The sequence below is a fragment of the Bos indicus genome, chromosome 13 (assembly GCF_029378745.1).
Source record: "Bos indicus isolate NIAB-ARS_2022 breed Sahiwal x Tharparkar chromosome 13, NIAB-ARS_B.indTharparkar_mat_pri_1.0, whole genome shotgun sequence".
In the NCBI taxonomy this organism is placed as follows: domain Eukaryota; kingdom Metazoa; phylum Chordata; class Mammalia; order Artiodactyla; family Bovidae; genus Bos; species Bos indicus.
The window spans coordinates 71,517,048-71,543,770 of NC_091772.1; the positions used below are offsets into that span (position 1 = coordinate 71,517,048).

The 26,723-nt window shown below is 45.8% G+C and overlaps 1 protein-coding gene across 12 annotated transcripts in view; it reads right to left on the reverse strand.

Moving 5' to 3' along the window:
* PTPRT (protein tyrosine phosphatase receptor type T) overlaps positions 1-26,723 on the reverse strand; it is a 1,149,770-nt gene that overhangs the window by 826,201 nt on the left and 296,846 nt on the right. For all 12 annotated transcript variants that reach the window (XM_070801694.1, XM_070801706.1, XM_070801700.1 and 9 more), the window contains exon 2: positions 9,326-9,451. In XM_070801694.1, the coding sequence (XP_070657795.1) occupies positions 9,326-9,451 (126 nt within the window). The remainder of the gene's footprint in view (positions 1-9,325; positions 9,452-26,723) is intronic.

Sequence of the window (26,723 nt, forward strand, 5' to 3'; positions counted from 1 at the left end):
AGGCTTCAGACAACAGAAACTTGTTCCTTCACAGTTCTGGAGTCCAGGAGTCTGAAACCAAGGTGCTGGCAGGGCCATACAACGCCCCCACCCAAAGACGGCAGGAAGAATCCTTCCTTGCCTCTTCTGGTTCCCGGGGTCTGCTGGCAATCCTTGGCTTTCCTTGGCCTGTAAATGCATCACTCCAGTCTCTGCCTCTGGCTTCACATGGCTTTCTCCCCTGTGTGTCTGTGTGGCACTTCTCCTTCACCAGAGACACTCTACGAGGGCTCAGGGATACCCAGCACGACCTCATCTTTGTTGACTACATCTGCCAAGACCTTATCTCCAAATACAAGCATATTCACAGGTGCCAAGGACCAGGACCTCCACTTATCTCTTTGGGAACACAGTTCAACCCATAACAGACCCCAACCTTCTGTTTGTAAATATTAGCAGTTCCAGTGAACTGGCAGGAACTATAAATATTAGCAATTAGAGTGAACTGGCCAAGGGGCCAGTGGCATGAAGGAAAAGCCAGTACCATCCAGGGTCCATGCCTGCTTCCATGGCAGCTGATTGGTTGGAATATTCCTATCTGTATGTTTACTCTGGATCTTTTCCAACCCCTGCACTTTCCAATTGGATAACTAACTGCTGCTGCTGCTGCTGCTGCTGCTAAGCTGCTTCAGTCGTGTCCGACTCTGTGCGACCCCATAGACAGCAGCCCACCAGGCTCCCTCATCCCTGGGATTCTCCAGGCAAAAACACTTTGTATTTCTCTGTTCTAGAGATTTGTACAGGATGGAGAGAAGAAGCTGCTTGAAGTCAAGGGTTCCTTCTTTCTTCCTTTTTTTTTTTAAAGTCTAAACTTTCTAAAGACACTATGCTGTGGGTCTCAGAAGGGCTGGCCTAAGATGAGCTGTGGCTTTGAGGGCTAGGAAGGAGAGGGAAGAAGTTCCTACACTGAAAAGAGGAAAGAGATGAATCTGTTGGTCCCAAACTGCCCAATGGTAATACTTGAGGAGGAGACAGACCCCAAAAGAGATCCGGGGTGAGATATCTGGGCTGGGTTGATTCAGGACAAGGGCTCCAAACCTGGAGAAGAAGCAGCCGGATCACTGGACCCAGAGGGACCACAAGGAATACCAGGGCGGGCTTCTCAGAGGAAACCACAAGGACCTATCTAAGCCCCAGGACATTCGCAGACCCCGAGGGAAAGGGGGTCAAAGAACAACTACAATGTAAGGCTTCCTTCCTTGGAGGCTCAGGGTCACATCCAGGCTGATGCAAAGGCCTCCTTTCTTGTGCACTTGGGTTTGCAGCTTGAGGTTCATTCTGACACTTAATGTCCTACAAGCATCAGAAGGAAATAGAGGGAAACCTCCCAGTCCCACTGCCTCCCAGCTTCAGCCCCCCTAAAAGAGAGCTGCTGGCACTTCCCTCTTCCCTCAGCCCCCCAGAAACCCTCCGGCCGGGCCCAGGGCTGGACCTCAGTGCCCACATGTAGAAATTCATGCCAAAGTTGGGGATGGCACAGCTGGGAACCTGAGGCAGTTCCAGTTAGTTCCCTGGGCAAGATGGAAGCTTAGATGGAGGGTCTGAGGGTGCAGTAACACCCATTGTCTGTACAGACCCTGCAAAGACGAGGTGGGGACAGAACCAGATGTGAAGCCTGGAATGCTAGCCTGAGGGTTTTTCTCAAGGAGGGGGATGAAGAAAGAGAAAGACAGATGCTGAGTGTGGACTGAATTAAAAGAGAAGATGGAGGAGGTGACCTCCCTCTGGGTAGCATGTATCCTGGGTATGGAAAAGCCTCTCTGGGCCCATCAGGGGCCCATAGCAGACCTCCTGCTGGAAGGGTCACCTGTGCAAATCAGCATCTAGGGTCACGTGAGCTTGAAGGAAGGGGCAAGGTTTCAAGGTGGACTTAGTCTCAGACCTTGTAAGCAGCAGAAAAGAACTTAAGGAACGCAGCACGGATGAACCCTACTATAGGCCGATACTCATACAGACATCAGTCCACTTAACTCTCATGCTGGTTCCCACGTTAATGATGAAGAAATTGAGGCAGAGGGATGGAGGCCCAGCATCAGCAGGCTATGGTGTAGGACTGGAAGAAGCTGGCCCAAAACAAGTCTATGATGAGGACGTTGAAAGCAGAGAACAGGATGCTATGAGAGAACTTCAAGGGGGTCTTTCATCAGACAGACCAAGGAGGGGCATCTTCCTGAGAAGGGGTGATGCTGGGACCTGATGAAACCAGGCAAGTGAAGAGCAGAGAAAACCACTGCAGGGCGAGGGTACAACACACGCAAAGGCCCTGAATCAGGAGCTGAAAACAAGACCAGTGTGTCTGGAGCATTTTGAGAGAGCAGGGAAAGGCCTCAGAAAAGACACTAGGTCATCCAAGACTTGGCAGGCATGGTGAAGAGTTCAGGTCATCCTATGTGCCAGGGAAGTGCCCAAGGGGCATGGGCGGACTGACCCAGAGCCTAGCACAGAGCCTGACCCACGGAAGGGGCTCAGTGAAAGCTTGTAGGACATCTGAATACGTGGCATCATACTAGATTTCCAAGAGGATGGAAACCAGTGGCTGTACCCAAGGAAGAGGAAGATCTCTGTCTTTGCCCAAGAGAAGAACAAACACTTTCGCCTAATCCAAATTCACTTTCATGCCTCTCTGCCTAAGAAGCACGCAGAGCTGCTGAAATCCACAGGCGCATCGTGACAGAATAATTTCAGTGATCATTATCAAATGCCTCTATTTAGACCAGCTCAAAAGTTTGTATTAGCACACTCCAATATTTATGAAATGCCACTGCGCCATAATGAGGGGCTGAGAAAATGAAGATCAGACACAAGGCTTGTTCCTTCCAGGAGCGAGAGTGTCGTGGTGGGAAAAGCAGCAGTGCCCCTCGGCTGGGGGGACCTTGCTTTCCTGATCTATAAAATGGAAGGATGATAGCGAAGACTTTAAATGTGTGATCAGTTAATAAAAGGCCCAAAGGCATTTAAGAATGCTTATCATTCATTCCTGCATCAAAGAAACACTTGATAAAGACTATTTGCCCATCCATCCATGCATCCATCCAATAAAATTGTATTTCATGCATACTGTGCATGATGCGTTGATTTAAACACTAAAAATAAAGCCAGGAACAAGACTGTCACGGTCCTTGCTGACATGGAACTTCTCATTTGGGGATACAACATACACTGAACAAGTAACATCAGTGATGCATGTTTTGAGGAGAAGTATAGGGTGCAATGGGGAACATTTACAGAAGGAGGTGACCCAGCCTGGAGCATCTAGGGAGCACCAGCCTAAGGAAGTGATGCAAGAGCGGAGATACAAAAGGAAGAGCAAGAGAAAGGGGCAGGCAAAGGTTGTACGGAGGGTTCCAATCTTATGTGAGTTCCTGAGGCATAAAAGGGTCTGGAACGTTCCCAATCAATCAGATCAGTTGCTCAGTCATGTCGAACTCTTTCCGACCCCATGGACTGCAACACACCAGCCTTCCCTCTCCATCAACAACTCCCAGAGCGTGGTCAAATTCACGCGCATCAAGTCAGTGATGCCATCCAACCATCTCATCCTCTGTCGTCCCTTTCTCTGTCTGCCTTCAATCTTGCCCGCATCAGGGTCTTTTCAAATGAGTCAGTTCATTGCATCAGGTGGCCAAAGTACTGGAGTTTCAGCTTTAACATTAGTACTTCCAATGAATATTCAGGAATGATTTCCTTTAGGATGGACTGGTTGGATCTCCTTGCAGTCCAAGGGACTCTCAAGAGTCTTCTCCATTACCACAGTTCAAAAGCATCGATTCTTTGGTACTCAGCTTTCTTTATAGTCCAACTCTCACATCCATACATGACTACTGGAGAAACCATAGCTTTGACTGGATGGACCTTTGTTGACAAAGTAATATCTCTGCTTTTTAACATGCTGTCTAGTTTGGTCACAGCTTTTCTTCCAAGGAACAAGCATCTTTTAATTTCATGGCTGCAGTCACCATCTGCAGTGATTTGGGAGCCCCCAAAAGAAAGTCTCTCATTGTTTCCATTGCTTCCCCATCTATTTGCATGAAGTGATGGGACCAGATGTCATGATCTTTGTTTTCTGAATGTTGAGTTTTAAGCCAACTTTTTCACTCTCCTCTTTCACTTTCATCAAGAGGCTTTTTTGTTCTTCTTTGCTTTCTGCCATAAGGGTGGTATCATCTGAGTATCTGAGGTTATTGATATTTCTCCCAGCAATCTTGATTCCAGCTTGTGCTTCATCCAGCCCAGCATTGCACATGATGTACTGTGCATATAAGTTAAATAAGCAGAGTGACAATATAGAGCCTTGACATACTCCTTTCCCAATCTGGAACCAGTCTGTTGTTTCATTTCCAATTCTAATTGTTGCTTTTTCACCTCCATACAGATTTCTCAGGAGGCAGGTCAGGTGGTCTGGTATTCCCATCTCTTGAAGAACTGTCCACAGTTTCTTGTGATCCACATAGTCAAAGGCTTTGGCATAAGCAATAAAGCAGAAGTAGATGTTTTTCTGGAACTCTCTTGCTTTTTGATGATCCAGCAGATGTTGGCAATTTGATCTCTGGTTCCTCTGCTTTTTCTAAAACCAGCTTGAACATCTGGAAGTTCATGGTACACGTACTGTTGAAGCCTGGCTTGGAAATTTTTGAGCACTACTTTGCTAGTGTGTGAGATGAGTACAATTGTGCAGTAGTCTGAACATTCTTTGGCACTGCCTTTCTTTGGGATTGGAATGAAAACTGACCTTTTCCAGTCCTGTGGCCACTGCTGAGTTTTTCAAATTTGCTTGCGTATTAAGTGCAGGACTTCCATAGCATCATCTTTTAGGATTAGAAATAGTTCAACTGGAATTCCATCACCTCCACTAGCTTTGTTCACAGCTATGCTTCCTAAGGCCCACTTGACTTTGCATTCCAGGATGACTGGCTCTAGATGAGTGATCATACCATCAAGATTATCTGGGTCATCATGATCTTTTTTGTATAGCTCTTCTGTGTATTCTTGCCACCTCTTCTTAATATCTTCAGCTTCTGTTAGGTCCATACCATTTTTGTCCTTTATTGAGCCCATATTTGCATGAAATGTTCCCTTGGTATCTCTAATTTTCTTGAAGTGATCTCTAGTCTTTCCCATTCTATTCTTTTCCTCTATTTCTTTGCACTGATCACTGAGGAAGGCTTTCTTATCTCTCCATGGTATTCTTTACGGTGATTAAGATGAAGATCACTCAGTCGTGTCTGACTCTTAGCGACCCCATGGACTGTAGCCTACCAGGCTCCTTTGTCCAAGGGATTTTCCAGGCAATAGTACTGGAGTGGACTGCCATTTCCTTCTCCAGGGATCTTCCCGACCCAGGGATTGAACCGAGGTATCCCACATTGTAGACAGACACTTAACCATTTGAGCCACCAGGGAAGTCCCATGGTATTCTTTAGAACTCTGCATTCAAATCGCTGTATCTTTCCTTTTCTCCTTTGCTTTTTGCTTCTCTTCTTTTCTCAGCTTTTTGTAAGGCCTCAGACAACTACTTTGAATTTTTGCATTCTTGGGGATGGTCTTGATCACTGCCTCCTGTACAATGTCACAAACGTTGGTGCATAGTTCTTCAGGCACTGTCTATCAGATCTAACCCTTCGTATCTATTTGTCACTTCCACTGTATAATTGTAAGATCTGATTTAGGTCATACCTGAATGGCCTAGTGGTTTTTCTGACTTTCTTCAATGTAAGTCTGGATCTGGCAATAAGGAGTTCATGATCTGAGCCACAGTCAGCTCCCAGTCTTGTTTTTGCTGACTGTATAGAGCTTTTCCATCTTTGGCTGCAAAGAATATAATCAATCTGATTTCGGTGTTGACCATCTGGTGATGTCCATGTGTAGAGTCTTCTCTTGTGTTGTTGGAAGAGGGTGTTTGCTATGACTAGTGTGTTCTCTTGGCAAAACTCTGTTAGCCTTTGCCCTGCTTCATTTTGTACTCCAAGGCCAAATTTGCCTGTTACTTCAGGCATCTCTTGACTTCCTACTTTAACATTCCAGTCCCCCATAATGCAAAGGACATCTTTTTTGGGTGTTAGTTCTAGAAGGTCTTGTAGGTATTCATAGACCCGTTCAACTTCAGCTTCTTTGGCATTAGTGATTGGGGTATAGACTTGGATTACTGTGATATTGAATGCTTTGCCTTGGAAATGAACAGGGATCATTCTGTCGTGTTCGAGACTGCACCCAAGTACTGCATTTCGGACTCTTTTGTTGACTATGAGGGCTCCTCCATTTCTTCTAAGGGATTCTTGCCCACAGTAGTAGATATAATGGTCATCTGAGTTAAATTCTCCCATTCCAGTCCATTTTAGTTCACTGATTCCTAAAATGTTGATGTTCATTCTTGCCATCTCCTATTTGACCACTTCCAATTTACCTTGTTTCATGGCCCTAACATTCCAGGTTCCTATGCAATATTGCTCTCTACAGCATCGGACTTTACTTCCATCACCAGTCAATCCATACCTGGGCGTTATTTTCTCTTTGGCTCCATCTCTTCCTTCTTTCTGGTGTTATTTCTCCACTCTTCTCCAGTAGCATATCATGCACCTACCAACCTGAGGAGTTCATCTTTCAGAGTCATATAAGTGATAAAATCCAGGGTGAAGTGAGCACAGGGGAGATCATGATATGGGGAGGCTGGACCAGGCCTGCAGGGCCTTGGAGGCCACTGCTGGGCATTGGTCTCCTCTCTCAGAGCAAGAGGAAAGCCTCAAAAGGATTCCATGCAGAGGTTGGGTGGGAGCGATGAAAGGAAGAGGTAAGGTGAACAGGCCTACATTCTAGAACAATCTCTGGCTTCTGCGCAGAGAGTGGATTAAAGTCAAAAGAGGAAGCCAATAATGTATGTATGTGGAATCTAGAAAAATAGTATAGATGATCCTATTTAGAGACACAGACCTGGAGAACAAACGTATGGACACCAAGGGGTGAAAAATGGAGGGTGGGAGGAACTGGGAGATTGAGGTTGACATATAAATACTATTGATCCTGTGTATAACACAGACAACTAATGAGAACATACTGCGTGGCACAGGGAACTCTGCTCAGGTCTCTGCAGTGACCTAAAGGGGAAGGAAATCCAAAAGAGAGGGGACATACGTGCATGTAGGGCTGCTTTATTTTGCTCTACAGTGCTGTACAGCAGAGGCTAACACAATATTGTAAAGCAACTATACTCCAATAAAATTAATTTTTAAAAAGAAATATTTTTTTTTAAAAAGAGGAAGCTGAAAAGCCTGTGTGAAAGTCTACCTGTGACCCAGGTGAGGGTGGATGGCATGGCACCAGGGCAGTGGTGGCAGAGAGGGAGAGATGTGAGCAGACCTGAGATGGGCTCAGGAGGTGAAGGGGTAGGATGGAGTGATTGACAAGGAGAGGGAGGCAGAGAGAGGGAAGGGAGAAGTGTGACCCCTGGGTTTCTGAATCAGCACCAGAGTGATGAAGTGGCCTTTTCAGACAAGGAGCACTAAAGCACTAAAGACAAGATGGAGAAGAATTAAGAGTTCAATTTGGGAGATGTTGAGTCTGGAGAGCCTGCATGACCCTGCAGGGCATCTAGTGGTCTAAGGATGAGCCAGAAGAGCCTGCGTGTGTGCAAATACACACACAACACATGCACACACACAGCACATACACATGTGCACTGTAAGATCTGAGGGCTCCCTGGTGGCTAAGACAGTACAGAATCTGCCGGCAATTCAGGAGACCTGGGATCAACCCCTGGGCCAGGAAGATCCCCTGGAGAGGTGAATGGCTACCCACTCCAGTATTTTTACCTGGAGAATTCCACTGACAGAGAAGCCTGGTGGACTACAGTCCATCCAGAAGCAAAGAGTCAGACAAGACTGAGCGCCTAACACTTTAACTTTTCATAAGATCTGAATTTATTTGACCAACATCAAGAAGGATGGCCACACAGAGCACAGAAGATGTGGTAAGTAACCTTCAGCATAAGCATGCTACACTCCTGGTGTTCCTAATGGAAAGAGTGATTCTATTACATAAACGAAGACATTTCTGAGAGTAAAAGTCTGCAGTTTAAAAAATTATGATGGGACAACAGGCACAGAGGTTGTCCCATGGTCACCTTACTAACCATCTTGTGCAGTTTTGGTCATTCTGCTCATGTAAAGTAGGATCCTACCACATCTGAAAAGCTCAGTTTTGTACCATGTCACAGCTTTAGGGTACCTGAGGGGTTATGACTATATTCGGGAGAAAGATACACAAGCAACTGATGTCCTCAATAGGAAAGATAGAGCCAAGATATAAGCCTCCTGCTTTGGAGCCAAACTCAGAGTCAATATGGTCACGCTGGTCACACCCTCAGCTGGACATCTCTGCATACCTTTCTGTCTCCAGCTTAATGACATCCTGGCAAAGCTGTCTCTAAGAGCAGCTGAGAAGACAAGGCAGCTGTGCAGTGGGTCACGTACATCAAGTTCCTAAGGGATGTCTGATGGCAACTGAAGTTCTGGGGAAAGCTGAGGCCATTCACGGTGTGACGGTTAATTCCGTGTGTCAACTTGACTGGACTAAGAGATGTCCCAATAGCTGGTAAGGCATTATTTCTGGGTGTGTCTAAGGCAGGGGTTCCAGAATTGACTAGCATTTGAGTTGGACACCTGAATAAAGCAAACAGCACGCCCCAGTGTAGATGAGCATCATCCAATCCTCTGAAGGCCCAACTAGAACAAAAGCATTTCCTCCGGGCACACCTTCCCTGGAATACACTGGCTATAACTCTCACAGGCTTGCTTCATGCAGGTATTCATCAGATATGCATAGTAGGCCTTCAGTCCCCTTGGTAAAGAATAAATTTGGCATTCAGGATGTTGGGACATCAACTTTATCAGTAATAGTTGGACTGTAGAAGTCTCCCTGTATATTTACAAGCTGTGTCTGTGTAGTCCAGGAGGAAAGAAATGACCTCAAATTATGGAGAAGTGTTTCTCCCCTAAAGTCCCATGACTCAGACTCCCAGACAAAATTCAAGGATGCCCCACTTGTAGCTAAAGTTTGGAATCTCAAAGCTCAAAGAAATCTAAGAGTTTCCTGAATCCAGATGATACATGACTTTTACCATACCCTTAAGAATGCACTCAGCCTTGGTTTGCGTACCTCTGGGGGTGGTGAACTTACTACCAACAGAGTTACCTACTGCCCTCCCAACAGCTCAACCCAGAATAAAATTCTTCTCCATGAGTCATTGTAAAAGCTACCACCCCCATCAGAGCCTCAAGCACAGTTGGTCACGTACCTGTAGGCACCGCTGGGTCCAGCGTTGGTTTCTCCCATGTGTTAATCTGCTCCCAGGTAAACCCACTGGTCCCCAGGGCCACGCTATAACCACAGTTGCTGTAGTGCTCATCAAAGGAACAGCCACCTGCAGACAAAAGAGACATGGGTAAATATATCCTTATGTTTGAGGCTTGGTTCGTTACCCCCGTCTCAGTGCCTCTTCATTTACAGCTCTGAATTTTAAACTCTGGAGGAGATTTTCTTTTCCTAAAGGCAAGCAAACTGGATTTTTATATTTGCTTTGGTGCTCTAAGGAAAGACAGTGGCATCTGCAAGCCCCCTATTTTAAAAAGTTAATAAGGCTAGTTACATTGATTTCAATCTTCCTTCCTGAGAAAGTAAACAGCAACGTCTCCATCTAAGCAGAAAAAATGAATGCCAGGGCATGCCTCTGTAATTGCTTCCTCCAACGTGGAGAGATGCTGCAAGGCAGCGGGCTGAGCACCAGCTTTGGAGTCCTGCAAAACGAGACACGGATCTCAGCTTTGCAAAGCCGGGTCAGCCTGGACCAGATGCTTCACCATCTGTCTCAGTTTCCTTACCTGGAATACGGAGGGGAAGATCCACTTGGCAGAAATATTAGGAGGATAAAATGGAGTAATATACGAAAAGTAACTGGCACAGCAAAAATTCTCAGCACCCACCTCCCTCCCTATAAGAGCAGTTTTTGTGGAGTAAAAATCAAATTTGTACAGAATTAGACAACTGTGCCCCAGGAAGATAATGAAGTCAAGGCTGGCAGTATTTAAAGCTTCTCCCTAAAAGTCCAAGCCATCCACCACCAGCACTTTACAATGAGTTGTGTAAACTGGATTGAGCACATGCTCTGGGCTCAAAGTTCCCTCCAGGTGACACTGAGAGATGTGATGTATAGAACAGGGGCTGCAACCAGGAAATGCTGGTCTGAACAGAGAAGCAAAAGGTGACTATATTCTGGAACGGGAGGTAGAAGGGGAGGTAGAAGGGGAGAAATAATCAGGGCTTTGAAGTTTAGGAGCATCTCCACCAGCACGGAGCAGGAGGAAGAGCACTCCAGGGTGAGCTGGCAGGATGTACAGAGAAGGAGAGAGACCACCAGGACTGAGCTGGTCCACATTTCCAATGCCCCTTCTTGTCTCCTTACTGCTCAGATCTCATCACACCATCTCCTCCCTTCCTTAAACAGCCACTGGTTCCCCTATCACACATCCAAACCACATCTGTGGTTCTGATCCACATACAGAAACCATCCCTTAATAACCCCTGCCTGTGTCTGCAGCCTCATGTAATATCATTCCCTCTTCTCCATCAGCAACAAAGGTCAAAACCCTTCTTCAGGACCCAGACCTGGGGTTTCCTCTGCTTAATGGTAGTGGAAGGCCTGTTGACAGATCTGATACAGAATACAGTCACAACACTGCTAAAGTAAACCTACGAGGGCAAAGCTCTCTCCGCTCCCTTTTTTTCTGAGTATGGAAATCTGGAAGAGCCAGTCTTTAGCAGCCCCAACGAGTCGGGCTGGACAAAGGAGGGCTGAATCTATTTTGGTAGTGCAAGTCTGGGGCTTGAGTTCAGAGTTTTAAATAGCTCTGCACGAGACAGTGACAGGAATTTGCAGGATCGACACCTAGAGAGAGAAGGAAAAGGGAGGGAGACAGAGGTCCAAGGAACATAGTGTAAAGCAGACACCTACAGACGGTGAGAGACAATGAGAAATTTCCTGTGATGGGAAATGAAGGACACACTGGTAGAAACTAAAATTTCTGTTTGCTTCCATGTATTCATTCTTTCATTCACAATTATTTAATCGAGCTTTTAGGGTAGATCGAGCAGAGAACAAGGTGCTATCTATACAGTGGTTTATAAGAGGTGTGCCATCACTAGAATGAGTGAGGCAGACAGTAAATAGGCAAACTAGTAAGTAACTGCATTTCCAAATGTGCTATGAAGGCTGGCACTGGGTTGCCTCAGGGGCTCCCAGGTTGCTGTGGTCCAGGAAGCCTTTCTGACCAGGAATTGGCAACAGTTCCCTGCCCTGTAGTGTCAAGTCCCTCCAAGCCCTCAGTGAGAGCTGGCTACAAACAGCAGCCGTGTCACTGTGCTTTGGGGAACTAAGGGAAGAATGGACGGACAATGTGGATGGATATGGGTCAACAGACAAAGATGGAAGTCTTAAGAGATAACAGGGGAGGTCAGGGGCAGACAGCAGAGGAGACTGCATCCCAGACAGAGTGAAGAAAGGTGACCTCTGAAAGGCAAGGACAGGGGCAATCAACCAGCTGCCACTAGGCAGTAGGCTTTAGACTGGCTGGGAAATGGCACTGGCATAGAGGAGGGGCTAAAGGAGTATCTGTTGACTAAATAAACCAGTGGGCTTCCCTGGTGGCTCAATGGTAAAGAAACCACCTGCCAGTGCAGAAGTTGTGGGTTCAATCCCTGGCTCAGGAAGATCCCCTGGAGAAGGGCATGGCAATCCTTGGACAGGAGAATCCCATGGACAGAGGAGCCTGGGGGGCTACAGTCCGTGGGGTCCCAAAAGAGTCAGACACAACTTAGCGACTAAACAACAACAAATGAACCAAAAATTTTTTTAATAAATAAAAAATTTTAAAAAGAAGGTACAATCTGTTTGATAAGTTAACCTTAAAAATGCATTGCAATATACATTCAGTTCAGTTCAGCTGCTCAGTCATGTCCGACTCTTTGCGACCCCATGAATCGCAGCACGCCAGGCCTCCCTGTTCATCACCAACTCCTGGAGTTCACTCAGACTCACATCCATCGAGTCGGTGATGCCATCCAGCCATCTCATTATTTCTCCACTGATTTCCAGTAGCACATTGGGCACCTACTGACCTGGGGAGTTCCTCTTTCAGTATCCTATCATTTTGCCTTTTCATACTGTTACAGACAAACACTGTCCGATTCCACTTATACGAGGTACCTGGTGGTGGTGGTTTCATCGCTCAGTTGTGTCAGACTGTTTTACACGAGGTAGTAAGAAAAGTCAAATTCATTGAGTCAGAAAGTACATCGATAGATGCCAAGGGCCAGGGGAGTAGGGAGGATGGGGTTAGTGCTTAGTGGGGACAAGGTTTCAGTTTAGGAAGATGAAAACTTAAGGTGATGGATGATGGTGAGAGTTACAGAGTGATGTGAATGTGCTTAGTGCCACTGAAGTATACAGTTACATATGGTTAAAATAGGATTTTTTATATTATGTGACTTTTACCGCAATAAAGAACATTTTTTAAAACTGTGAGTGGGATACCAGACAGACCCCAAGCTACATTTCAGGAACAGTGAGCCGATAACAGCCCCCATACACCACCTGCTCTTTCTGGTCTCACACTCACCACTTCTACCTAGAAAGCTCCTTCCCCATGCTGCCTGTCTGACAAATTCCAAACTAGCCTTTCCAAACCACTCCCTCTATAGACCTCAGCTAACCAAAACAGCAGAGTGAATGCCACAGATATGAGACACAACACACTCCATTTGAAACCTAGAAAAGGGTAGCAGCAACAGTTCCAACTGCTCAGGAAGGGCCGTCCCCTCCCATCCTTACACAACTCCTGACTCACCAAAGTCCAGCCTGTGGGAGATAAATGAACAAAGTCAATGCCACCAACAGCATCCAGATGCCGATGTGCTTGATGGTGAGTGGGGAGCCTGCAGCATCTTAAGCATTCACTGGAAGAGCTGACTGATCATCCTAAATGGAGATCAGCCTCCAGGTCTTTAGAGGAGCATACAGCCAAGAGGATGGTAGGCCTATGGGAAACTGTTGAGATCTTCTCTCTTAGACATGTGAGAACTCTACATTTCCAGGCCACTTTGCATACGGGGAAGACAACGTGGTAAACCCTGAAAATGTATCATAAAGTGATCGCCACATGTGCCACACTAGTCCATAAAAGTAATCTCTTACCAACAATCCTTCTCACCTGCCCTACTACAAAGACTTTCAAAGGTGTACTTGAAGACAGTGGCATCAAAGGAAGAGAGATGTCTAGATCCCTGAAACACTCACTGAAAGAGAGTCACCCAGTCACCTGATCAATAATATTGTTGTTCGACACTTCAGGCGCAAAATGCCAACTTTTCTAGTCTTAACGCCACTGACATCTTAGGGTTTATTTGTTACCACATGGAGCCTTGCATATGCTGACTAATATAAGAGGCATGCTCTGCTGAGCATTTGCTCTGTGTCAGGTAATATACTAGGCACTGATCACAGAAAACTGCTGAGGTCACCTTTGTTTTCACTTAATCCTCACGACTTTGTGAAGTAGATTTTTTAATCCTTACTTTAAGTGTAAAGTAACTGATGCATTAAGGGGTTAAACAACCTGCTGAGGTCACAACTCTAGTCCAGCCACAGATGATGGACAAACACAGAAGCAGGAAATACAGCACGAGATAGCAAAAAGCAAACTGAAGGCAGGAGAAGAAAGACAGGCAGGACAGAAGGAGAGAGTTGCAAGTCCACACCGCCATTTCCTACAAGTCCACCTGTTGAAAGGGAGTCACCTATTTGACTCTGAGCTTCCAGATGCCAGCAGAAAAAGGACAATCTGCTCAGTTACTGGATACTCTGTGTTCAGACAATAAAAGCCAAATAGCTCTGGTAAATTACAATCATTCCAGGTGCCTAGATCACACAAGAACTTCTCCACAGGGGTACTGGTAACAGAAATCAACCATCCCACAATGCACAATATCTGAAACAACATCCATGCAAGAGGTGCGTGGTCAATTTCATGAGACTATTTCTCACAATCACTCTCAATATAAACTAATAGCATCAACCAAACATACAATTCAGGAAAAGCAACTCACTGGAACCCAATATGGTACAGTCTAGAGACTAGCTCCCTGTCGATCTGACTTGACCCAGAGATAAGTTTTGAAAGGTATTTGGGAGGGGAAAACACGTTTGATTCATGTTTTATAAGCAATTCTCCCCGGATTTTCTTCCTCTCAGACAACACATTGAGAAATAAGAGTGGTTATGAGCTTCAGATTATACACTCTGGCAGCAGTCTACACTGCCAGTGGGTACGGCCTTTTCAGCTCACCTCCTTTCTTCCTTTTTGGGCCTTCATTTTCTGGTGTGCAAGATCAATCACAAAGGAACCTTCCACTGGTCAAAGTTAAGGATTCCAAAGACTCAGAGAGACCCAGAAACTCTCAGGAGCCACAGAGATGCAGAGCCATTTCACGGCACCAGGACTGGCTACTGAGAACCTCTGGTAAGGAGGAGAAGGGAAAGAAGGCTAGCTTTCTGTGGATCCTCAGCATGAAGTATTCAGGCCCATGATCCTAAGTCTTACTGCAGCTCCTCCTCCTCTTTCACAAATTATATTTACCTCTCTTGGTGAAATTCCTTGGCACTGTAACACCTGCTGAAGAGGCTCCAGACCACAGGTGTCTATGGCAGGCTACTTGGGGAAGGCTTACAACTGGAGAGATTCCCAGAAGACAGTCATCTGGATGCTCAGCTTGCTCTGTTTTAAAGCAGCCCCACTCAGCACTATCAATTTGGAAGAAAAAAAAGTCTCCTAAACCTACCCTCACCCCTAGAATTGGGCTCAGTCTCCAAAGCACATGTCCCAGCTGGGAGAAGACCCAGATAACTGTGGATATGGCCATAAGCTGAGGACTCAGCAGTATCTCCCTACATTGGGACAGAGAAGCTATTTCCCTGGACAGGTTGAGGTCAAAATGTAGCAAAGGCCCCAGATGCTCTGATGTGAGTTAAGCATAAAAAGTCAACAGAGAAATGGAAAACGGTAGCAAGGAAATTGGATTTTGAAAATCCATTTGGGTTTGGTAATGTATAGCATATCGGCATCTGTAAGGGAAGTAAAAATAGTGCAAGATACATACTTCAAGATACATTAAAGCATAAATAAAGTTTATAGTGCCAATCAGGATTTTTTTTTAAACATGAGCTCCTCTTTTGAAAATGAGAGGAATAGAAATTCAATAAAAATATAAATGTGTCTGCCTCTGCATTTCTCAGATATGATCCTATGTATTCTTGAACAGAATTGAGTTCCCAAGAGAAACTAAAGGTTTCCAGGGCTTCTGCTCCATGCGAGGCACTGTACTTGAGCTATGTAAGTATGTATATAAATATATACACATTTTTTAATACTTATATATGTATGTTTATGCATGGAAGTGGGCTTTCCAGATGGTGCAGTGGTAAAGAATCTGCCTGCCAACGCAGAAGATGCAAGAGGGTTTGAACCCTGGATCGGGAAGATCCCCTGGAGGAGGAAATGGCAACCCACTCCAGTATTAGCCTAGAAAATTCCATGGACAGAGGAGCCTGTCAGGTTACAGTCCATGGGGTTGCAGAGTTGGACATGACAGAGCATGCACACACACACGCATGGAAGTTCAGTCTTACCAACCCCACTTCCTAAGACAAGGGTCAACCATCTTTTTCTATCGAGGGTCAGACAGTAAAGTTGTTCACCTTGCAGGTGTATTGGTTTTTTCTTGCTACCAACATGTTATCACAAACTCAAAACAAAACCCATTGATTTTCTTATCTTCTGGTTTCCACAGGTAAGAAGTGAAGGCCAGGGTGCACCTTATCAGGGCCTCACAAGGCTGAGGTCACAGTAACAGGAGACCCGATTTCCCTTCTGGAGTCCAGGTCAACTTTTGCAGGGTGTTTGGCAGAATTCAGTTCCTTGTAATAATTATAGCATCAGGGCTTCTAGAGAAGAGAATGGCTACCCACTTCAGTATTCTTGCCTGGAGAAGGCCAGGGACAGAGGAACCTGTTGGGCTATGGGGGTTGCAAAGAGTCCGAATGACTGAGTGACTAACACTTTCATTCCTGCCCTCTGGGGGTCATCATGAAAGTGTGGCTCTCAGTTCCTAGAAGCCACCCACAGTTCCTGCCATAAATCCTCTCTACTCTCTTCCTGAGCAAGGCTCCATCCTATTTAAGGGCTCATCTGATTCAGTCAGGCCCACCCAAACCAGATCATCTCCTTTTTTATTAAAGTCAGCCAACTTGGGACCTTAATTATATCTGTGAAATCCCTTCACCTTGGTCACTGACATAACCTAATCGTAAGAGTGAGATCTGGGACTTCTCTGGTGGTCCAGTGGTTCAGACTTTGCCTTCCAATGCAGGGGGTGCAGGTTCGATCCTAGACTGGGAGGCTAAGTCCCCTCATGCTTTCCAGCCAAAAACCCAAAATACAAAACAGAAGCAATATTATAACAAATTCAATAAAGACTCTAAAAATGATCCACATCAAAAAAAAAAAAATCTAGAAAAGGGTGAAATCTATCCTATCCCAGTCCCTCCCAAAGGACAGGGATTAAACAAGACACAAATACCAGGAGCCATTAACCTTGGGGACCAATTTGGTATTCTGCCCACCACGGAAGGCCCCTTGGTCTCTGTCACTGAGACTTGGCAGTGCCATTGTAGCAGAAGCAGCCACAAGTCACACAGGAAGATGGGCAGAGTTGTTTGCTAATCAGACTGGATTTACTGACACTGCACTTTGAATTTCCTATGATTTCCACATGTCACAAAATAGTATTCTTCTTCTGATTTGTCTAACCATTTAAAAATGTAAAAACCCATCTTCCTTTGCGGATGGAGTACAAAATCAGTGAAGGTCCAGAAGTGGCCTGGAGGCTCTAGCTGACTAACCTCTGCTTTGATCCTGTAAAATTCTACAATTTTAACATGGTCACAGAAAAGTACCGTGTTTGCACCCTTTCAGTGTTTGATGTCATGTGCTTTTGACACCTCCTTCCCATTTCTCAGTTGTAGAACGTTTCTTCTTTCCTGCAGGAAGTGGAAGAGGGGCAGGGTATGTCATCCACTGTCTTCCTTTCGAAGCTACATTCCCAGCCTGTAGGATAAAGGCTTGAGAGAAGCACCAGAGGTTACTGGATTTAAATACAGTTAAGTCCCCAACATCTGAACCTTCAAGTTGCAAACTTTCAAAGATGTAAACATGCATTTGGTTCCAGCAAGGAACCAGAACCTTGCCATCAATGTCAGGTGTGAGTGAAACGGCACCTTGCCCATCCCTGCCAGTCTCCTACTGCTGACCATTCTTCAGCTCTACCACCTCCCACGCCTCCTGACTCCTCCTGCCTGTTCCTTCGATGCCAGGCCCTGTATGCCAGCAGTTGTACCGTACTACTGTACTTTTCAAGGTACTTTAAGATTAAAAATATTTTTTTTTATGTTACTTGTGTGAAAAGTATTATAAACCTATTACAGCACAGCCGTTGCTGTTCCGTTGCTCAGTCATGCCTGACTCTTCAAGACCCCATGGATTGCAGCACACCAGGCTTCCAGGCTTCCCTGTCCTTCACCACATCCCGGAGCTTGCTCAAACTCATGTCCAATGAGTCGGTGATGCCATCCAACCATCTCAACCTCTGTCGACCCCTTCTCCTCCTGCCTTCAATGTTTCCCTGCATCAGGGCGTTTTCTAATAAGTCAGCTCTTCGAATAACGTGGCCAAAGTATTGGAGCTTCAGCTTCAGCATCAGTCCTTCCAGGGAATATACACGATCGAGTTCCTTTAGAATTGACAGTACTATATAGCAAATTGTATTGGTTGGGTACCTAGGCTAACTTTGTCGGACTTACGAACAAGTTGGGCTTACAACAGCGCTCTCAGAACAGAACTTGTTCATATGCAGGAACACTTCACCGACATCACAGCACGTGTTCTCAATGGGTAAGGACTGGTGCTCCTCCTTGACAGACAAGGAGACCAAGGCGAGAGCAGGTGACATTCTCAACATTACCCAGTCAATCGAGGGCAGAGCCAAGACTCAAATCAAGGACCCCCTTCTTAGCCAGAAAGTCTACCAGGGAGGTCTCAGCTACTACGTTCATGGGAGAGCCAGCACAAAACCAAAATACAAAGCCATTTGCTTAAAAAACTATGAAGAATTTCAACATGACCATTGCAGATCATCAGACGAAGCACAGGGCCCTTCCAAGTGCCAGGCCCTGGTCGAGTGCACAAGTAACACACCCAAGAAGCCAGCCCTGCTCTGTGGACACACACATTCAAGCAATAAAGCCCCACACCCCCCAAGTCATCAAGATGCTGCCCTCGTGCCAACAAGAGTCTCTGAAGGCAGGGCGATATCTAAGTGGCTTATTAATCGTGGGCAGACTATCATGGGTAGGCGAGTCTTGCCCCCGGAATGAATGTAAACCAGCCTGGCATAAATTGAATTCCTTTTTGGAATATCTAATTGAATTTGCAGAAGTGTGTGCCAAGGGGGTGTTTAAATAAGTGCACAAATATGATAAGAAGGCCTTCACACCATTATATCTAATTCAGTAAGCAAAAATAATGGCAGGGCACGTTCCAATTAGTGTTTGATTTATTTGCTTTAACAAATCCAATTAGTAGAATGTTTTATAAAGTCATCCAATGTCAAACACTCACGGACTCAACAGATAGAAACAATACTCCTAATAGGAAAAAAAAATGTTTTAAAGCTCTTTGAACACTGAATGTATTATAAATAAGATGATGTCTCTCTGATGGCTCAGCCATTCCCCAAGGACCCAGAAAACAGTGTCTGATCTGTTCATTTGGTTCTTTCTCCCAGAGACTCTGGGAGGCAACTCAGGTTAATTTGGCCCATTATAATAAATCCAGGAAGACAACAAAGGTGGAAGTTAGCAAAGGGACTTCAAGGGAGAAGAATGAACTTGCTGCTGGGTACCTTTTAGACCAGAGACGTGTTCCGACTTCCAAGACAGCACAGTGGAGCACAAAAAGACAACGCTAACAGAAACAGCGACCTTCTAGAAGCTGATCCAATGCCTTCATGCCCTTCCCAGGCTCCAGTGTAAACTGGAGAGTTCAAGGAGATTTGTGACCCTAAAGCATGCCCATCCTGACTAGCAGATGATGGTCTTTGACCAGTGAAACTCAGCATCCATAGGACTTAAAGGTATGGACTCTGGAGCCAGCACCCCAGCTCTGGTACTTTTTTTTTTTTAACTGTATGACCTCGACTAAGTTATTTAACCTCTATGTACCTCAATGTCCCCATCTATAAAATGAGGAAATCACAGTGCTCATCTCTTGTGGGTTGTGATCAGAATTGGGAAAACTTAGTAATTGTAAAGACTTGGAACAGAGCCTGGCACATGGTAGGTGCCAAGTAAGTATTTGAGACATGGTGGCCCTAGTGGTAAAGAACCTACCTGCCAATGCATGAGATGTTAAGAGACTTGGGTTCATTCCCTGGGTCGGGAAGATACCCCAGAGGAAGGCATGGCAACCCACTCCAATATTCTTGCCTTGAGAATCCCATGAACAGAGGAGCCTGGTGGGCTGCAGTCCACAGGGTCGAAGAGAGTCAGACACGACTGAAGTGACTCGCATGCACACACATTAATATTTAATCCCAACATATGAACGAGAAATGGGGAAAATAGCTATGTTCTATGTGCCCAGGCTCAAATCATAATCTCCAAACAAAATATTTTAAAGAAGCTATCTGAGCTGGTGCATCACCTCCTGTATGAATCAGCAGTGCCTAGGGTGATAAGCCCAGCTTCATTGACCACTTACTGCTGTGTGACCTTGGGCGAACCACCTAACCTCTCAGGTCAGAGATTGTGACCAGGTAATCAAGGAATAAATTAAACTGTCTTGGAGGGCACCTCGATTTCTGACACACTGGGAGACAGTGACTGTCCTCTACCATGTCACCCAGCTACGTTTGCTGGGATACAGGAGGGCCAGGTGTCCCCTGGAAATAAAAGCCTCTGCTCAGACCAGCTTCCCTGCGGGGTTTGCCACAGGCCTCAGTCTGGTGCATGTGAATGTCCTGGAAGAAGAGAACCCAGTGGGACATGGTAGGCAGAACCATGTCTCCTCCCGTGTGCCAGCCCTCCCAGGCTCCGGGAGAGAGCAGGGAAGACAGCCATCTGCCGTGCCCCGGGTAATGTCTCAGCAGATGCTGCCGTGCATCACAACTAGGAAGGAAAGAAGGCACCATGTGCGAGGTCAGTGCTCACCCTGCCAAGAAGAGGAGGCGGCGGGCGGGCGAGGGCGGCCGGGCATCTCTGGGTAACGTGAAGATGGCCCAGTCTGGAGACCCAGCTGGAGGCCCCACTAGCCTGGATGGCGGCCCCATCCAACCCAGGAAACCTGCTTTTATTTCCCCTCAACAACCCCTGAGTGGATTCAGGGATTCTGCTGCTCTCCCACATGTCAGGAGGGAAGGGGTCACCTGGCCCAGCTCTGAAACTTACAGGTGGGGAGACAGGCATGAAAAGGACAAGGCTGCAAAGAGAGGGGGGTGGAGAGCTGGGACTGCAGCCAGCTGTCCTGGCCCCGGGCCAGCGCTCTGCCCACTCAGAAGTCAGAATAGCATCTTTCATCTTTTCTCATGCAATGGTGATGTCTTTTTTGCATTTCTGTTTTTGAGGGAGCTAGGAGAGAAAGGGTTGGCCAAGGGTCATAACCTGTTTCAGGGAAACTTTAGATCAGCTGGGAAAGGTGAGAAAAGGTTTCCCCTACACAGAAGGAAGGGCGACTACTGCTTTCTGGCAGGAGTTGAGTCATCTTCTCAAGACTTTGGAAGCCCAAACCAGCTCTTGACGGCCTCAGGGTCTTTCCACCACTAGTCCCCTAGCCTGGAATACTCTCGCCCCAGTGATTCACGGGGTATCTTCCACATCAAACATCAGGCTCAGCCTTCTCAGAGAAGCCTCTCCATGGGAAACCACCTCGTCTCTTTCCCAATTCTCCTCTACCACACTGTCTTACTTCTATTAGACACTGTTGTTATTCACATCCTCTGAAGAACTCTGGAATTTTTTTATCTACTCATCTGCTTATTTATTTTCTGTCTTCCCACCACCTGTTTAAGTCCACGGGGGCAGGAAGCATATGTCTGTATTCTTTGCCACTGAATTGTCGGGAGGTATCAAAGACCTGGGTACTTTGATGCTTGAGAGCTTAAGGGAAACTCAATAAACGCCTCATGAATGAATGAACTGAGTACAAAGAAGTGTCAGGAGTGAAAGACAGCCTCAAATGATGACATCCAGGTTGGTTCTGGCACTTTCTCTGACCTCTGGCGGGTTAGAGAAAATCTCGTGCCTCCATTTCCTCGATGTGGAAACGGAAATGACAGCAACTGGCCTTTGTTGAGTGCTGACCGTGTGCTGTGCATGGTGCTAGGCCATGGCCATGAGCTTTCTCTTTTAATCCTCAAGGAGCCCACAGACACTGATGCTATTACTACCCATGCTTTATGCACAATAAAACTCAGAATTAGCTAAACAACCTGCCCCAAATCTCGCAGCTCAGCAATGGCTGGACTGGGGTCTAGACCAAGGTAGGACGCCACAGTCTTGGTCTCTGGGCCATAACCCTCAGTGGCCACTACTAACACTGCTGTCACTACAGGATTACCTGGCTTGCCAAACACCTCTTCTTCCAAAACTCACTTATTTTTAGCACGTAAATTTTTTTCAAAGGAAAAAAGAAACAGCCACACATCCCAAGCCCCAGTCCAACAGGGCCTGAAAGGTCAGCCAGCTGGGTCTCCACTCATTGTCTTGATGGTCCAAGGGCAGGAGGAGTCACGTAGTCCACACACGGCTCTCTCCGGGCCCCTGGTGTCCCCTCTGGCCTCACTGTAGATCTCCGCTCCAAGACTGACACACCCTGGAGAACCTCAGCGGAGGCCCCAGCCAGGTGCTCCTACTGGCCCCGCAAGGAGTGGACTCGCATAACCACTACATCAACAGTCTCTGGGAGAAAACATTCAAAGCTTTCCCAAGTTTCACTTTGGAAGAAATCAGCCCTCTCTGCTCACTCTGTATAATCCTGAATAACAAAGTGGCAGGATCATTAGAAGCTCTACCTTATTTCTCTTACAGCAGCCCTGTGAGTTGCTCTCTGGGAATCAAGGTACAATTCTGCAAAGTTGGAATCAGGTTCAGAAAGGTTAAGTAACTTCCTCAAGGCTACACAGGTTGTAAACGGCAGAGGCAGGAATCAAACTACCTTCAATTTGACCCCAAAGCACAACCCCTCTCAACTCTATCATCATGTCTCTTACATTATGATAGACCTCCAGTTTGGCAATTCTCGTGCTTCCTTATTACCTTTGAATTAATTTAACCTATGCTTGAACGACAGACTTTATTTTCTTGGGCTCCAAAATCACTGTGAATGGTGACTGCAGCTATGTAATTAAAAGACGCTTGCTTCTTCTAAGAAAAGCTATGACAAATCTACATAGCATATTAAAAAGCAGAGACATCACCTTGCCGACAAAAGTACATCTAGACAAAGCTATGGTTTTTCCAGAGGTCATGTATGGATGTGAGAGTTGAACCATAAGAAGGCTGAGCAGCGAGCGCCAAAGAATTGACGCTTTCGAACTCTGGACTGCAAGGAGATCAAAGCAGTCAATCCTAAAGGAAATCAACCCTGAATATTCATTGGAAGGACTGATGCTGAAGCTGAAACTCCAATACTTTGTGCACCTGATGTGAAGAGCTGACTCCTTGGAAGAGACCCTGATGCTGGGAAAGAATGAGAGCAGGAGGAGAAGGGGGCAATAAAGGATGAGATGTTGGATGGCATCATTGACTCAACGGACATGAGTTTTAATAAGCTCTGGGAGATAGTCACGGACAGGGAAGTCCGTCCATGAGGTTGCGAAGAGTCGGACATGATTGAGGAACTGAACAACCATGCTTGAATGGCATTCAGTAATCCTAAATTGTGCATCTAGTATGTACCAGACATTATTCTAGGAACCAGATTTGGAGCTAGGGATGAAAAGTTGTGTGTCCTTCATTCAGGAAGTTTATGTTCTAGGGAGAGTCAGACATGGAAAGCATGGCAAGAAATAAAGCAAGTAAGGTACCCACCCTGGCTCATCATATATCATCGTGCTTTGAATATGGTAGGCACTTGACAAACACATCCGTAAGGTAGATAAAGAAAGTGTTCCTTGGGACTTCCCTAGTAGTCCCGGGGTTAAGAACCTGCCTTGCAATGCAGAGGACAGCAGTTTGATCCCTGGTGTGGGAAGCCCATGTGCCACAACCACTGAGCCTGAGCTCTAGAGCCCAAGAACTGCAACTACTGAAGTTCGCGGGCCTAGAGCCCACGCGTGGTAACAGAGAGAAGCCACCGCAACGAGAAGCCTACACACCGAAGCTAGAGAGTAGCCGCTGCTGCTGCAACTAGAGAACGTCTGTATGCAGCAACAAAGACCTAGGGCAGCCAAAAGTAATTAATTTTTAAAAAATTTTAAGTGATCCTATTGAACAGCTATTCCTTGTCAGGCATCACATAATCCCACATAATCATAACAGACATCCCAGGATCCAGGAATTAATCACTCTCATTTTAAAGATGGATAAACAGATTCCAACAGAACAAGAATCCAATCCAAGCTCCCTGTGTTTGTGGATTCTCTATTTCCTTTCCCCAAAGGTTATCATTTCTCTGCTACACGATGTTGTGCCCGCAAATTCCTCAGACACATTTAGGTCTGGTTGACAGAAATTAGTTTCTGTCCTCAGTTTCTATATGTATATTAACATCTAATGACAAAGTAAAAAATTTAGGGTTCCATATAGTCAGTTAAACTTAATAATAGCGTCCAGCCCCATATAAATCACCAAACGGGTCACTGTGTAGATAAAACATTTATTGAGGTCTGGATATTATCATTAAGTATAGTTGGTGTGGGCTCTCTCAGAACAGCTAAACTTTGGCAAATCTGTCTGTGGTGGCCAGCTGGGCTCCATGTATCATGGCCTGTTAAATGTGCATTAAATGTGAAAGGAAAGGTTTTTAAGGACAGAGGATAAAAGGAGCCTCCACGAAGTGAAAGCTCATATTCCCTGGATGTCGTGATCGAGTCAGTCGACCAGGAGGAAGGGTTCTGAGGGTCCTGGGGATGCTGACAGTGACTTAGGTAACCGTGGTTTGAGCTGTGCTAGCTTGTCAACCTGTTAAATCATTAACCCTGTGCAAATCTTTCCTTCACATGTTGATACTTCAGTTCCCTGGATAAATTAATCTCACAAAGACAGAGGCACCCACAGACAGAAGCAGGCACTCTGCTAGCAATCAAGGACATGGCCTTTAAGGAACATTTCAAAACAAGATAACAGGGTCGTTACTAAGATTCCCAGGCACAACAAACAGACCCAGTACCTTAAAGGTGCCTCATCTCCGCCCTGCCAGTGCCAAGGAGTTCATGTCAGAGACACATAAACACATATCTCATCTTAGAACAAGCACTCAGGCACCTCTAGCTTTAAGCACATTTGTTTTTAATCTGAAAAGGCCCAAGACATAGGATCCTATGAGTACAGCCCCTGCCAACATGACTCCCCCTCAGGCTAAAACTCCCAGAACAGAAATGAACTTCTAACAAAGCCACAGTTCTCTAAGCCACATCGTAGCTCAGGCTGACAGGACGAGAGCGGCAGGTGGTCTCGAAGATGGAGGATTTGCCTGGAAGAAAGGAGCCCGCATTACAGGCGTGGTTTTGCCACCAGCTGGTTGAATGAACTTGGCCGAGTCACATTCCCTTTGAAGTACAATCTGGCAGGCACCTCCTAGCAATCTCTCTTAGAACCGCACCACCACGCCTAAGAAAACACTGGAAAAAGGTGAAACCTTCCAACAGAACTGAAAACAATAAAACTATCACCAGCATTGTGAAACTGAAATGGACTTAAATATTCAAGTGGCCGACCACTTTGTGACACGCTTTTTATAATCTGGAAAAGGAAATGTTAAACCTCATCTGCCTGGAATTTACTAGGCAGACCATGTGTTCCTTCCACACTATCAACCCCCAACTTCAGAAATACAGTTTTTAATAAACAGGAAACCACACTGTTGGCTCTCTAATGAACAAGACTTGTTCCAAGCATTTGGGGTCTCTCCTTACCATCTCCTGCAGTAATAAAGTAAAATCTTAAGGAAAAATAATAAAAATTATTATGATTAAAAAAAAAGGAAAATTCAAAGTCATCATGGAAACTGAACAAAAGATTGCCAAAATATTATCTACTATAGGAACCTGATGAATGCTTTTAAAAAACATTCAGCATCCTCATAGGATGCAAAGAGACCCAGCCCTTTATGAAACAAGGAGAGAAAGCTACAAAGGGAAACTAACATAAGACGCAAAGACAACAAGGTTGTGTGACAGACCTGTGGGTTAACAGAGTTTCAGGAAAAGTTAGAATGCAAAAAGCAGAATCCAAACCAACATTAGTGAGAAAGATGGTGACATGGGAGCAGATTTCTCAAACCCACCAACTTCAACACTAACTGAACTGAAGAAAAATTTCACACAAAAGTAGCAAAGAAACTGTAAATAGTGAACCTTTCAGTGGTACGTGTGTTTCCCATAGACTTAGAGGATGCAAGACAACTTGGGCCCACCTTGAAGGCCAGCAATTCATGTACCACACAACTCATCCTTGAGAGAACCACAGTCTGATGGATGGAATTCTAGAAAGCCCAGTAGTATCTGCCAGTTTGGGTGTCAAGGGCTGTGAGAGGGAGAAGCTATTGAAGAGAGAAAGGATGCCCAATTGGGATTCCCTTTGCCCTTCTTGCATCAACAGCATTTTAAGGCCTCATTAGTCTGCTGCTGAGTTTTTCCCCCTAACCTATCCTCCCCAGGAGCCCTGGGGGCTTCTCTCATCTGAGAGAGTCCACAGTCTGAAAGCCTTAAGAGTTCAGGGCAGAATGAGAGGAGCGAGAAATGGCAAAATGGTTTTTCCGGTGAGGACCGAGAGCGGCCACCAAACCAGCAACAGTTATGAGGATAACTGTTCCCATGGCTGACACGCTGAAGCCAGAGGAAAGAGTACCTGGCTTGGGTACCACCAGCGAGTGCATGAACACTTCCCCGAGGGGCAACTACTTAAAGCCTGCAAAGAGCCAATGGCAGAGAGCTCTTCCACATTTCCCAGGGCTCTGGCAATTCGCAGCTGCAACTCCAATAACACAGAGGGAAGCAAGCCACATCCCAATCACCCCCCACCAGGAAGAGGGCACAGCACACAGGCGAAGAGCATCCTGGAGCCCAGGCCATGACCATGTGACCTTCGACAAGCCACTTAACCTCTCAGAGTTTCAATTTTCTCATCTGTCCGAAGATAATATCATTACCCTCCACCCAGTAAGTCTGAGTGTTGTGAGCCTGAAGCTTAAACAATTTGGGGAGGGGACATTCTTTAGGGAAAAGATTACAAACTAAGAAAGGGACTATTTATTTGAAATGAGAAAAGAAATCACAACAAACAATAAACTTCCAACAGCCTACAGGTACCACAA